The sequence below is a fragment of the Bufo gargarizans genome, chromosome 10 (genome assembly GCF_014858855.1).
Source record: "Bufo gargarizans isolate SCDJY-AF-19 chromosome 10, ASM1485885v1, whole genome shotgun sequence".
NCBI lineage: Eukaryota > Metazoa > Chordata > Amphibia > Anura > Bufonidae > Bufo > Bufo gargarizans.
The window spans coordinates 89,235,417-89,250,657 of NC_058089.1; the positions used below are offsets into that span (position 1 = coordinate 89,235,417).

At 44.1% G+C, this 15,241-nt stretch overlaps 1 protein-coding gene across 2 annotated transcripts in view; it reads right to left on the minus strand.

Moving 5' to 3' along the window:
* CENPT (centromere protein T) overlaps window positions 1–15,241 on the minus strand; it is a 107,199-nt gene that overhangs the window by 80,666 nt on the left and 11,292 nt on the right. The window contains exon 2 of one of the 2 annotated variants that reach the window (XM_044269620.1): window positions 10,845–11,068. The exons of the other annotated variant lie outside the window; for it this stretch is intronic. Within the exon in view, the coding sequence (XP_044125555.1) occupies window positions 10,845–11,068 (224 nt within the window). The remainder of the gene's footprint in view (window positions 1–10,844; window positions 11,069–15,241) is intronic. 2 annotated transcript variants of the gene reach the window in all.

The following is a 15,241-nucleotide window of genomic DNA, read 5'->3' on the forward strand; positions in this document are numbered from 1 at the left end:
CCGCAAAAAACGGATGACATACGGATGTGTTCCGTATGCATTCCATTTTTTTTGCGGCCCCATTGACTTGAATGGAGCCACGGATTGTTATTTGCGGGCAATAATAGGACAAGTTCTATATTTCAGCGGAACAGATATACGGAAATACAGAAACGGAATGCATACGGAGTTTTTTTTTTGCAGAACCATTGAAACGAATTGTTCCGCATATGGATTGCAAACTGAATCTCCAAAACCGGAACGGAAACGGAAAAATGTTTGTGTGCATTCACATGACCGTATGCATAATGCGGGCCCATCGTATCAATGCCTATTCTTGCAAACCGTGACCATGTTCTGCGATACGGAGGCGGACTGCATTTTGTGCAGCCCCATTGAAACGAGTGGGTTCACATCTAATCCACAAAAAATGCGGTTGTGTGAATGAAGCCTACGGCTTCTGCACCGTGTTTTGTGGTCCACAAATCGTGGGTCTGCAAATCACGGATACCGGCCGTGCGTTCCACATTTTGTGGAACGGAAGGTGTGGCCCTCAATAGACCAGTCCTATCCTTATCTGTGATACAGACAAGAATAGGACATGTTCTATTTTAATTTATTTGTGTGGCGTAGCGGAACAGCCATACGTTGTGCTGTCCGCATCTTTTGCGGCCCCACTGAAGTCAATAAATCAAACAACGTTTGTGTGCATGAGGCCTAAGGCCTCTTTCACATGACCTTTTTTTTTCCCCATTTTTTTGCGTTCCATATACAGTTCGTATACGGGACCATTCATTTCAATGGTGCTGCAAAAAAAAAAAACGGAATGCGTTTCCGTATTTCCGTTCCGTTGAAAGATAGAACTTGTCCTATTCTTGCCAGCAAATCACGTTCCGTGGCTCCAATCAAGTCAATGGGTCCACAAAAAAAAAACAGAACACATACGGAAATGCATCCGTATGTCTTCCGTATCCGTTCCGTTTTTGCGGAGCATTCTATTGAAAATTTTATGCCCAGCCCAATTTTTGTAATTACTGTATACGGCCGCTTGCTCACGAACGTTTTTTTTCAGTTTCCGTTCCGTTTTTTGCATCCCGTATACGGAACCATTTATTTCAGTGGATCCGCAAAAAAACAGAAGGTACTCCGTATGCCTTCCGTTTCTGTTTTTCCGTTCCGTTCAAAGATAGAATATGCCCTATTAGGCCTCTTTCACACGGGCGAATTTTCCGCACGGGTGCAATGCATGAGGTGAACGCATTGCACCAGCACTGAATCTGGACCCATTCATTTCTATGGGGCTGTGCATGAGCGGTGATATTCACGCATCACTTGTGCGTTGCGTGAGAATCGCAGCATGCTCTATTTTGTGCATTTTTCACGCAACGCAGGCCCCATAGAAGTGAATGGGGCTGCGTGAAAATCGCAAGCAAGTGCGAATGCAGTGCGATTTTCACGCATCGTTGCTAGGAGATGATTGGGATGGGTACCTGATCATTATTATTTTCCCTTATAACATGGTTATAAGGGAAAATAATAGCATTCTGAATACAGAATGCTTAGTAAAATAGGGCTGAAGGGGTTAAAAAAAATGTAAAAAATAATATAACTCTCCTTAATCCACTTGTTCACGCAGCCGGCATCTCTTCTGTCTTCTTCTTTGCTGTGCAGGAGAAAAAAAAGGACCTGTGGTGACGTCACTGTGCTCATCACATGATCCACACGATGGATCATGTGACAGACCATGTGATGAGCACAGTGATGTCACCACAGGTCCTTTTCCTCCTGGGCATCAAAGAAGAAGACAGAAGAGAAGCCGGGCTGCGTGAACAAGTGGATGAGGTGAGTTAAATAATTTTATTTATTTTTTTATTAACCCCTCCAGCCCTATTGTACTATGCATTCTGTATTAAGAATGCTATTATTTTCTTTTATAACCATCTTATAAGGGAAAGTAATACAATCTACACAACACCTAACCCAAACCCGAACTTCTGTGAAGAAGTTCGGGTTTGGGTACCAACCATGCTGTAATTTCTCACGCACGTGCAAAACTCATAAAAATGTTTTGCACTCGCGCGGAAAAATTGCGCATTTTCCTGCGATGCACCCGCATCTTATCCGGGACAAATCCATGACGCCCGTGTGAAAGAGGCCTTATTGTCCGCATAACGGACAAGGATAGTACTGTTCTATCAAGGGCCAGCTGTTCTGTTCTGCAAAAAATGGAATGCACACGGACGTCATCCGTATTTTTGGTGGATCCGTTTTTTGCGGACCGCTAAATACTGAAAAAGCCATGCGGTCGTGTGCAAGTGGCCTACTGTATATGCCATACGGAAAAACAGAACAGAAACGGAAATACAATGGAAACAAAAAACAGATCCGTGAAAAACGGACCGCAAAATACTGAAAAAGCTATACGGTCGTGTGAAAGAGGCCTAACCCTGAGGATACTGATGAGCCTGTTAAAGCTATTAGAGCAACAATTGAAATAGAGGTTCCAAAAAACCTTGCTCTGTTCAGGATGACATTTTTGGAGGGATCGGAGAACGACGTGGTCATGTGTTCCCAGTACCTGACGATATGCAGAAGATGATTAAATCACAGTGGAGTAGACCGGAAAAAGGTTCTTTTATTTCAAGAGGTCTGAAAACGTGTTATCGCTTTGATAAAATGGATTGGAACGAGTAGGTGTCCCAGTTGCAAAAGTTCCTAGCGTACCTCTTTACCTTTTGAGGATGCAACACAATTGGGGGATCCGATGGACCATAGGGCTAAATGCACACGATCAGGATTGCCTGTGGAAAATCCACACCGTAGGCAAGGCCGGTGCAAGGATTTTTGCCAACACAAGCGAAGCAGCCCCGGGCCCAGCACCGCTGGGGGCCCAACGCCGATCCGAACGCCCACATACTGTGGCGGGGCACGGGAGCGCATAGCTCCCTGTCCCGTCGCCGATCACCGCCATAGGCTTCAGGCCTATGCGGTAGTGAAATCCCTACTATGTGGGGGCAAATTACTATATCGGGCAGTGTGGGGGCAAATTACTGTTTGGGGGCAAGTTATTATGGGAGGGACTACTATGTGGGGCAAATTACTATATGGTGCAGTGTGGGGGCAAATTACTATGTGGGGGCAGTGTGGGGGAAACTATTGTGTGGGGGCAGTGTGGGGGAAACTATTGTGTGGGGGAAATTTCTATGTGGGGACAGTGTGGGGGAATTGCTATGTGGGGACAGTGTGGGGGTATTGCTATGTGAGGACAGTGTGGGGGAATTGCTATGTGGGGACAGTGTGGGGGAATTGCTATATTGGGCAGTATGAGAGAAATCACTATGTGGGGGCAGTGTGGGGCAAATTACTATATGGGGTTGTTGCTATTGGGGAGGCACTGTAGGGGCAATTCTATTATTTTTGGGGACACTATACAGGGATTATTGCCTGGAGCACAAAAGAGGGTGTTATTATTACTGGGGGAACTATGATCCATTTGGGGTAATTTATCAAACTGGTGTAAAGTAGAACTGGCTTAGTTGCCCATAGCAGCCAATCAGGTTCCACTATTCATATTTGACAGCTCCTTTGGAAATCCAGTTCTACTTTACACCAGTTTGATAAATGACTCCAATTATGTCTATTAGGGTCACTATTTTTTCAGCAGTATAGTACTTGGGGCATTGGGGAGCACAACTGGCACAGTATTGGGGGTGGCAGCAGGATGACACTGTGGGGACACCAGGATGGGGAGGTTGATGGAAAAATTGAGAAATCTAACGTGTCTGTGTTACAAACTGTAGAGACGAGATGCGGCTGAAAGAATTTGCCATGGTGGTCTGGGTCAAATAGAGGAGAAGAGGAAAGAGAAGGTCTACATGACAGGAGATGTCACTGGATGTAACAGGTATGTGGTGCTGTATTCTCCTCCATGTCTTTTTTATTATAATTATATGTACTGTATATTCCTGCGTATAAGACTACTTTTTAACACATGAAAATCTTCTCAAAAGTCGGGGGTCGTCTTATACGCCGGGTGTCGTCTCATATGCCGGTATACAGCGTGCTGAAACTTACTTCCTAGCAAGACTGGAGAAGCTGTCCTTCTCCAGCTTCAGGGACAGGCGCCCTCTAGCTGAGCCACCGTGTGCTGCATCCCGGCCAGCCGCTCCTGAAGCAGCCCCCTCTTCCTGCTCTCAGTGGTTTTCTCATGCCAGCAGTATCACATTGCGTACTACCGCTCAGATCGTCTTGAAGACAGGGAGGGCTGGGCAGGCAGGGAGAGCTGACCCACCCAATCCAAGCAGGCTTTGTATGCAGTGTGCACAGAAAATACCGGTACATCGCTTGCTGTGATTGGCTGGTTGTTGTATACTGGGTTGGATTGGCGATTCTGAGGGAAGGCAGGGGGGGAGCAGGAGCATCTGCACTTCAGCCAATTCTAATGTTGGCGGATCTCTAATGAAGTTTGGTGTGCATCTTATCTGTGGTGAAAAAAGAGTCTATCTGGGGAGCAGATACATGTGGTGGTGAATACAGTACAGCACCAGTATCTGTACCTGTACATACAGTACAGCACCAGTATCTGCATCGGTTCATACAGTATAGCACCAGTACATACAGTACAGTATACAAATGGCTAACAGTCAAGACCCCATCATGGCTCTACCAGCAAGAAGAAAGAAATATGAAGCCAGTTTCAAATTTAAAGTTGTAAACTTTGCCATGGAACATAATAACTGCGCTGCTGCAAGACAATATGGAGTAACAGAAAAGATGGTTTGCGACTGGAAAGCAAATTAAAAGCATTAAAGAGTATGCCAAGGGGTAAGTGTGCATTAAGGAGAGGCACCCCACATTGGCCAGAACTCGAAAAACATGTAGCAGACATGGTGAATGAGCATCGCCAAAACGGTTATGTAGTGACACAAAATAACATACGTTTGTTTGCACTTCAGTGGCCAAATCTAACCCAGATCACAGCAACAGATTTAAGGCCAGTGTATCCTGGTGTACTAGATTCTTGGAAAGGCATAGTATGGTACTGAGGCAAAAGACGAAAACTGCACAACAATTACCTGCAGATCTTGATGCCAAAGTAAATGTTGTTGGAGGGGTAGTCTTATACGGCGAGTATAGCCCAAACCCTATATTTCAACTGGAAAAGTTGGGGGTCGTCTTATACGCCCAGTCGTCTTATATGCCGGAATATACTGTATTTTAAATTTGGCGACCACATTTTTCAGTTTAGGACCCAATTTAGGTTAATTTTTTATTTATTTTTTAGTCTGAAGATGTCATATGGCCTAGGAAGAGACTGTGGCGCTCATGAAGCACCGCAGCCTCTTCATACAACAAAAAAACTAAACTAAAATGGAGGGAGGGGCCCAAGTTGGGTAGACAGCCCCGGGCCTATCATGCACTTAATCCACCCCCTGTGTATCAGCTAGATTTCTGCCTAGAAGGGAGCCCGCTGACGTCACCGGCATGGGCTGTGTATAGCGCTGTTCTGGGCAGCTACAGAGGCGGTATCACTAGTATCGGCCTCTAAAACCACCCAAAACAGCATTATACACAGCCCATTTGTCCCTGTGAGGTCATCGGGCTCCCTGCTAGGTGGAAGTGTCCACCTAGCATAGTGTTGTGAAACCAGGTATGTCACCGGCTCACAACAAACAGACCCCGCGGCAAGGGGAGCATTGGAGACTCGTACATGGTAAAGAAGTGAAGGGGAGCTTATATCCAGGTTCAACCCTGAATATGAACAACCCCTTTAAATGGATAAATTACAAGTTTTACTGAATCTTTTCCTATAAAACTATATATCACTCTGCTCAGCTCCTCCTGCTCTATAACATACTGCCTGTAGCTTACACTGCATTTTCATGATGACAGGTTCCCTTTAACCCTTTCCTGAAGCAGCGATTTTCCGCTTTTCCTTTTTTGTTTTTCTCTCCCTGCCTTCCCGGAGCCATAACTTTTTTATTTTTCCATTCAAAAAGATTTTTTATTTTTATTTTTTTGCGAGACAAGTTTTACTTTCTAATACCACCAATGAATATTGCATACAATGTAGTGGGAAGCGGGGGAAAATTCCAAATTTGGTGGAAAATAAATAAATAAAATGCAATTCTGCCAGTTTTACGGGTTTTATTCTTATGGTGTTCATTTTAAGGTAAAACTAACTTCTGCTCTTCATTCTCCAGGTCAGTATGATTACGGCGATACCACGTATGTGCAGTTTTTATGAACTTTGGAAAAAAATATTTTTTTCTTGTCATCACCATATTCTGACCCCTATAACTATTTTTATAGTTATGTCTACGGAGATGGGTGAGGGCTCATTTTTATTGCGGGACGATCTGTAGTTTTTGGTAATACCATTTTGGGATGTGAATGACTTTTTGATCACCTTTTTTGGAAAGTAAATCATCATTTTTCTTTTTTTCTGTTACTCCATTCACTGTATGGGATACGTTTTTTTATATTTTAATAGTCTGGGAGTTTTCGCACATCTCAGTGAGCAGAACAGAGAAATTACAAAAAGGGGAAACAGCAGGTGGCGCTATACAGATAGAGTTCAGAGGATAACTCAGCGGCTATGCCACATTTTTAATGACATGCAATTACAAAAGTAATCCTCCGATTGAGGGGCTGTAGAATGTTTTTTTTATGGGACAACCCATGGTCAAGCTTGTTTTTTCTGCCGTTTCATGGTCAATATGTCTTTGGCCCTGATCTTGATAAAATCCTAGAAAAAGCATATGATAAGAAAAAGGGATTCCATGAGGAAAGGTCTAATAAGAGAAAACAGTTTTTTCGGGGACCTAGAAAGCATGAACAGGCAGATAAAAAGCCAAAACATAAAACAAAAAGATGGAGTTACGCAAATGGGAGATTAAGGAAAAAATCATTTTTAAAAGGGTTTTCTGTGAGTTTTAGGGCTCATGCACACGACTGTTGCTGTTTTGCGGTACGCAAATTGCGAATCCGCAAAACATGGATATTGGCCATGTGCATTCCACATTTTGTGGAACGTCCGGCCCCTAATAGAACATTGATGCGGACAATAATAGGACATATTCTATTTTTTTTTACGGAACGGACATGTGAACATACAGACACGGAATGCACACTGAATCATTTCCATAATTTTTTTTGCGGCCCCATTCAAGTGAATGGTTCCGCATACAGGTTTAAAAAAAACATAATGGACATGAAAAAGAAAATATGTTTGTGTGCATGAGTCCTTATACTGATGCCTGATCATGGGGGTCCGACGCCCAGGACGCCCGCTGATCAACGGTTTGAGAAGGCAGTCACAGTAGTGCAGCGTCCTTCTCTCAGCTTTTCCTAGACCAGTGACGTTACGTTCATCGGTCACGTGGCCTAGGAGCCGCTCAGCCCCATAGAAGTGAATCGGGCACTTCCCCTCCATCTCTGGTGTCAAAACCAAATGGCAAACACAGGACCATCATAAATTTAAAACCTCTGAACAAATTTGTGACATTCAAAAAATTCAGGACGGAGACTGTAAAGCAAATACAAAAAAACCGTAACGGCAATGTTAGATTTGAGGGATGCATATTACCATATTCCTATCTACATGTCCTACCAACCATCAGCAAAAAACGCTTTGCATCCAGATTGTATCCGGATTGTATCCAGATGCAATGCGTTTTTCACGGAAGCCCATTTACTTGGCTGTGTGAAAAGCGCATAATGTAGAACATGCTGCAATTTTCACGTAAGGCAGAAATGATGCGTGAAAAACAGCGGTCATGTATACAGATCCATAGGATTCAGTGTTCTCTTCATGCATCGCACCTGCGCAGAAAACTTGCTCGTATGAAAGAGGCCTAGGATTTGTGATCCCATAGAACAAAGGGGTTCAACACTTTCAGTTTGTTTCTTCTCCACTCAGGATATCCTCAGTCCCAAAATAATATCAGAGGTAGGGCTCATGCACACAAACGTATTTTTTTCTGTCAGTTCATTTTTTTTTTTGTGGATCGTAATAAGAACCATTAATTTCAATGGGTCCACAAAAAAAACCTGAAGGTACTCTTCGTGCATTCCGTTTCCGTATGTCCGTATTTCCGTTCCGCAGAAAAATAGAATAGAACATGTCCTATTATTGTCTGCATTACAGAGAAGGATAGGACTGTTCTATTAGGGGCCAGCTGTTCTGTTCTGCAAAATACGGAATGCACGCGGACGTCGTCCGTATTGTTTGCGAATCTGCTTTTTTGTGGACTACAAAATACATCCAGTCATGTGCAAAAGCCCGTAGTGGCAGCTCTCAGACAGAGGTCCGTCCTGGCACACCCTATCTAGATGACTTCCTGGAAGTGGCAGAATCAGCAGAACCGCTGGAAGAACATCTACAGTCAACAATGCTCTGTTTAAAAGGGGTTGTCCCACTAAAAATATACTACAGTTTTCAAACCAGCAGCTGAATCTGAATACTTGTGTAATTGCTTGTAATTAAAGATTTTGCATAGCCACTGAGCTATTTATTAAAATGTATCTGTATAGCGCCACCTGCTGTTTGTTCTTTTTCTTATTTCTTGGCTGGACATGCTAAGTTTCATCCTTCAACTGCCTCCTGAGCTGTCATAGGGAGAGAGCTACAGCAGAATGCACACGCCCCCTGAGCTGTGATAGGGAGAGCATGGACACGCCCCCTGAGCTGTGATAGGGAGAGCATGGACACGCCCCCTGAGCTGTGATAGGGAGAGCCCCTTTATCTGCAGAGACAAAAACACTCCCCTTGAGCTGTCAGCCTGATATAAATCTAGCAGAGCAATAAATGGAGATATATCTGTCTCCATGTAAGGTACAGCGCTGGTTCTAGCTTTGTTAGAAAGAAATTGTCATGTACTATATGATGTCTGATTTTCATTATTTACATTATTAATGGCATAACCCCTTAGTGACCACTAATACGCCTTTTTACTGACGTAAACATAGCTTTTTTTTTAAGCTAAACAGCTGGCTTTAATCAATCATTACATGTACCCAAAATGGTACATTAAAAACAAGAACTTGTCCTGCAAAAAAGAGGTGAAATTCGTTAAGTCGTGAAGAACTTCGGTCTTCAATTCTAAAACTTCGGATCCCAGTTTTAAAGGGTCACCAGAATTAACCCTATTAAACTAGCTGACATTAGCGATGTGCTAATATCAGCTGAACCTAACTAGCTTATTCCTACTTTTATCGATGCCCTAGTTACTCCAGAAATAAAACTTTTATAATATGCTAATTAGCTTCTAGGTGCAGGGGGGCGTTTCCCCTGCTCCTAGAGGCTCCGTTCTCCCACCTCTGGCCACGCCCTGCTACACTAGATTGACAGGGCCAGGCAGCGTTGGTCTCCTACTGCCGGCCCTGTCTGCCGTGTAAATCTCGCATCTGCGCTGTCCCGTTCAGTATTCGGCACAGGCGCAGTGAGTGAAAGGCACTTGCCGGCTGCCAGGTTCCTTACTGCACCTGCGCCTGAACGGCGCAAGATTTTTCCAGCGCACAGGGCCGGCAGGAGGTGACCAACGCTGCCTAGCCCTGTCAATCTAGTGTAGCAGGGCGTGGAAAGAGGTGGGAGAACGGAGTCTCTAGGAGCAGGGGCAACGCCCCTCCCTGCACCTAGAGGCTAATTATCATATTATAAAAGTTATATTTCTGGAGTGACAGGGGAATAGATAAAAGTAGGAATGGGCTAGTTAGGTTCAGCTGACATTAGCACATCGCTAATGTCAGCTAGTTTAATAGGGTTAATTCTGGTGAAATAAATCCTTTAAAACTGGCATCCGAAGTTTTAGGATTCTAGAAATTCGAATTCAAGCTGACCGGCATTCTCCACTGGCGGCGGAGGTTCCTGTGCAGGAAATACAGGTGACACATACTTTTTGAGTAAAGTCTTGTGAAAAACATTATGAATACGAAAAGAGTCGGGTAACCGTAACTTAAAAGACACTGGGTTAATAATATCAACAATTTCATAAGGTTCAATGAATCTAGGTGCAAATTTACCCGAAGGCACTTTTGTAGATAACCACATTTTGTCTCCCAACCTAAAATCTACCCCTAGAGAGAGTCTTTTGTCAGCATAAATTTTCTGAACCTCCTGGGCTTTTTTCAGGTTCGACTGAACCTGGGCCCAGACTGTGCACAGTTCTTTAACTACAGAATCAGCTTCAGGAATCTGAGAAGAAGATGGCGAAAATGAATTGAACCGCGGATGAAATCCCACATTACAAAAGAAAGGAGACATACCAGTAGACGAGTTCACTTGATTATTAATGGCGAATTCAGCCAGGGACAAATGTTTCACCCAAAGATGTTGGTTATCAGAGACGTAACACCTTAAATATTGTTCTAGAGGTTTCCAGATGAAAGGCCGAAGAAAAAGACAGAGATGTTACATTTAAGACAAAAAGCCCTCCAAAATTTTTAGATGAATTGAACGTCTCTATCCGAAACTATATTCTGCGGAATACCATGTAGACATATACCATGATCCATAAAAAGGGAAGCCAAAGTCTTAGCATTGGGCAATTTTGACAGAGGGATGAAATGAACCATTTTGCTAAATCTGTCAACAACTACCCACACCACCGACTTACCCTACGACATTGGTAGGTGAGTAATAAAGTCCATGGAAATATGGGACCACGATCTATTAGGGATGGGCAGCGGTTGCAACTCACCCGCAGGACGAGACGTAGGAGTCTTAGACCTGGCGCAAACCTCACACGTGGATACATACGCCTTGACATCTCTAGACAAGGTGGGCCACCAATAGAATCTGGACACTAGTTCCTTGGTGGCGTTAATGCCCGGATGCCCACTAAAAACAGAATTGTGGCACTCACCTAGCAGTCGGAGATGCAAATGACCAGGAACAAATAACTTATCTTTAGGGGACTGTACTGGAGCCAAATGTTGTTCTTCAGTAATTTTGGTCGTCAAGTCGGAGGAGACTGAAGCCACAATAATACCTGCCGGCAAAATAGGTTCTGCTGGAGTATCAGGAGACTGAAAGGCACAAAAAAAACTCCGGGATAGGGCATCCGCTTTGACATTTTTACTTCCTGGCCTGAAAGTAATGCAAAAGTTAAAGTGTGTAAAGAATAACGCCCACCTAGCCTGTCTGGGATTCAAACGTTTAGCAGATTCCAAAAACATTACATTCTTATGATCAGTAATTACTAAAACATGATGTTGAGCCCCCTCCAAAAAAATTACGCCATTCCTCAAAAGCCCATTTAATAGCAAGTAACTCTCGATTACCAATGTCATAATTTCTCTCAGTAGGAGAGAACTTATGATAAAAGAACGCACAGGGCCTCAGGTTAGTGATAGTTGATGACCCCTAGGAGCGTACTGCTCCTACCCCATCCTCAGAAGCATCAACCTCCACCACAAAAGGCCTCTCTTGGTCTAGTTGAATTAATATTGCAGCGTTAACAAAGCACCTCTTGAGTGTTTCAAAAGCCTCTAAGGCCTCTGGCGACCAATTCACTAGATCTGCCCCCTTCTTGTTTAGATCAGTAAGAGGTTTGGCAATAGTAGAGAAGTTCTTAATAAACTTCTGATAATAATTTGCAAAGCCTAAGCAGCGTTGTATCACTTTAAGAGAGGAGGGTTTCCACCATATATTGATTAAAGCCTGCTATATACCTGCTTCCACAAATACTGCTCTTCTCTAGGGACTTAAGCACAGGGTAATTTTTTAAATGATAGGCAGAGGAAGAGGCAGGCAGTTCCGCAGGGGTGGTAGGGGTCGGGCAGGTGCACCAGGCGGGTGCCTAAGTGGGAAGTTGGAGAAGGAGCGTGCGATTACTTCAAAGGGCGCACCAGAGTTGGTTGAGTGGGTCACTCAGCCTTCCGCTTCTGCACCCTCCTCATCCTCTCTATCTGCACCCTCCTCACTCTCTGCTGTGTGCACCCCCAATTACACCACCACCATATCCCCTCCACTTGAGTCAGAGGAATTATTTTCCCATCCATTCCCAGACCTTAACAATGCGCAGCCATTCTTGACATCAGATGAGGAAGAGTAGGTAGCAACGAGCCACCGCCACCCAGCGGTCTGATAACAGTACCAAGATCAGCCCATGGAGGGAGGTCCCACTGTTGCTGCCTACTCCGAGATCTTAAATGTCATTGGTGGTCAAGGTGACGATGATGACGTGTCGATGGACATCATGTCCACAAGAGAGGAAGATGAGGGGAGTTCAGAGGGAGAGATGGAGCAGCAGAGAGGGAGGAGAAGCAGGCAGAGGTCGCAGGGCACAGCAGGCAAAAAGCAGACTGCAAATGTATCTGGAGCGAGCCATCCACCATGCACGGTCACTTCTGGTTCTCCCAGGACGCCGGCACATGGCTCTGCAGTGTGGGCTTTTTTTTACATGTCAGCTGCTGACAATAGTGTTGACATCTGCAGCCTGTGCTGTCAATACATAAGTCACGGTAAGCTCAAAACTCACCTAGGGACGTCCGGCCTTAAAGGGAACCTATCATCTCTAATTGACCTATTAAACTCAGCCCTAAGAATTAATAAATGCGTTTCCACAGTCATATATATCTTATCCAGACTCCAATCTGCAGCCTTTTTGACCATCTAATCATCTTTTTAAAATTTCCCGCCATATACAGTCATGTGAAAAAATTAGGACACCCTTTGAAAGCATGTGGTTTTTTGTAACATTTTTAATAAAAGGTTATTTCATCTCCGTTTCAACAATACAGAGAGATTAAAGTAATCCAACTAAACAAAGAAAACTGAAGAAAAGTCTTTTCAAGATCTTCTGTAAATGTCATTCTACAAAAATGCCTATTCTAACTGAGGAAAAAGATAGGACACCCTCACATGTATTCCCTCTTAAATTGGCTCAGATCTCACACAGGTATATCACACCAGGTGCACATAATTAGTAGATCGTTACTCTGCATGTTGAATGAGGCTTGCCCTATTTAAACCTCAGACATTTAGTTTGGTGTGCTCCTGACTGTTGAAGTGAGAGTGAGCACCATGGTGAGAGCAAAAGAGCTGTCAGAGGACTTCAGAAAAAAGATTGTAGCAGCCTATGAGTCTGGGAAGGGATTTAAAAAGATCTCAAAAGATTTTGAAATCAGCCATTCCACTGTCCGGAAGATAGTCTACAAGTGGAGGGCTTTCAAAACAACTGCCAACATGCCCAGGACTGGTCGCCCCAGCAAGTTCACCCCAAGAGCAGACCGCAAGATGCTAAAAGAGGTCTCCAAAAACCCTAAAGTGTCATCTCGAGAACTACAGCAGGCTCTGGCTACTGTTGATGTAGAAGTACATGCCTCTACAATCAGAAAGAGACTGTACAAGTTTAACTTGCATGGGAGGTGTGCAAGGAGGAAACCTTTGCTTTCCAAGAGAAACATCGAGGCCAGACTGACATTTGCCAGAGATAAAGTTGACAAAGACCAGGACTTCTGGAATAATGTTCTTTGGACAGATGAGTCCAAAATTGAATTATTTGGACACAACAGCAGAGGACATGTTTGGCGTAAACCAAACACAGCATTCCAAGAAAAGAACCTCATACCAACTGTGAAGCATGGAGGTGGAAGTGTCATGGTTTGGGGCTGCTTTGCTGCAGCAGGACCTGGTCAGCTCACCATCATAGAATCCACGATGAATTCTACTGTGTATCAGAAGGTGCTTGAAGAACATGTGAGACCATCAGTTAGAAAATTAAAGCTGAAGCGGAACTGGACCATGCAACATGACAATGACCCAAAACATACTAGTAAATCAACCAAAGATTGGCTGAAAAAGAAGAAATGGAGAGTCCTGGAATGGCCAAGTCAAAGTCCAGATTTGAATCCCATTGAGATGCTGTGGGGTGACTTGAAAAGGGCTGTACGTGCAAGAAACCCCTCAAACATCTCACAGCTGAAAAAGTTCTGCATTGAGGAGTGGGGTAAAATTTCCTCAGACCGATGTCGAAGACTGGTAGATGGCTACAAGAACCGTCTCACTGCAGTTATTTCAGCCAAAGGAGGTAACACTCGCTATTAGGGGCAAGGGTGTCCTATCTTTTTCCTCAGTTAGAATAGGCATTTTTGTAGAATGACATTTACAGAAGATCTTGAAAAGACTTTTCTTCAGTTTTCTTTGTTTAGTCGGATTACTTTAATCTCTCTGTATTGTTGAAACGGAGATGAAATAACCTTTTATTAAAAATGTTACAAAAAACCACATGCTTTCAAAGGGTGTCCTAATTTTTTCACATGACTGTATGCTAATGTGCCCAAAAGAGTCATATTTTACCTCTCACAGACAAGAGGAGTCATATCTTTCCAGAGTCATCTTCTTCATCTCCGCCTTAGAAACGCCCACAGCCATGTAATCCCGCGCAATCGCATTACTCTGCATACTGAAAATAAGGTTGTGCTGGTTTGGGAGCGCAACCTTGTCATATACGTCAAGGCCAACGTAATTGCACAGTCTCAAATTCCTTCCTGACTCCCCATGCCCAATAGTAGTCAGTGGATCGCTGTGAGGTAAGAACTCTAGCGCTGTATCTACTATGGCTGGGGGACAGTATTGTTCGGACCTTTCTAGGATGTTGTGGCGTGAGGGGTAGGACACATAAAAGCTATTTTATTGGTGGAAGGAAAAGAGAGGAGAGAGCATGCGTGAGATTTAAGAAGAAACAGCGAGATCTACTGAAGATTCTATGAATAGGGGGCGGGGAATAGGCTATGACATTCTGATGAAATCGAAAGCATTATGCTAATGAGGATTACAGCGGGAAAGCGTTCTGGGGGCCAAATATTAGGAACGGGGGTTGCTGATAAAATTATGGACGCATCGCTTTAAAGAGTATTAGAAGAAAAGTTTGTAGGTATCTTTTATATGTATTAAGAAGGCACCTGGCCTCCTATCACCGAGCCCAGTGGGAGCAACGCCATCAGAACCCACAAAGTCACACTCCTGGCGCTCCACATCCTGTCTCTTCTCCTTCTCCTCCACTCCACCGTGCCGTTGTTGCATTCATCTGGCAAAAGGCAGGCTTCTGTGGCCCAAATGTCCGAGTGTAAAAAGTTGATGGCGCCGGTTAACCCTCTTGCCCAATGGCTGACCGCTGGCTTGTCGGAACTGCTAGCCCACCAACTACTGCCATATAAACTGGTGGGCGCCCTCGCCTAGCTCACGACAGTGTGTACTACCTCACATTTCTAAAAATGAATGAGGCATGGATCTCCGAGGAATTCAACACTACTACGT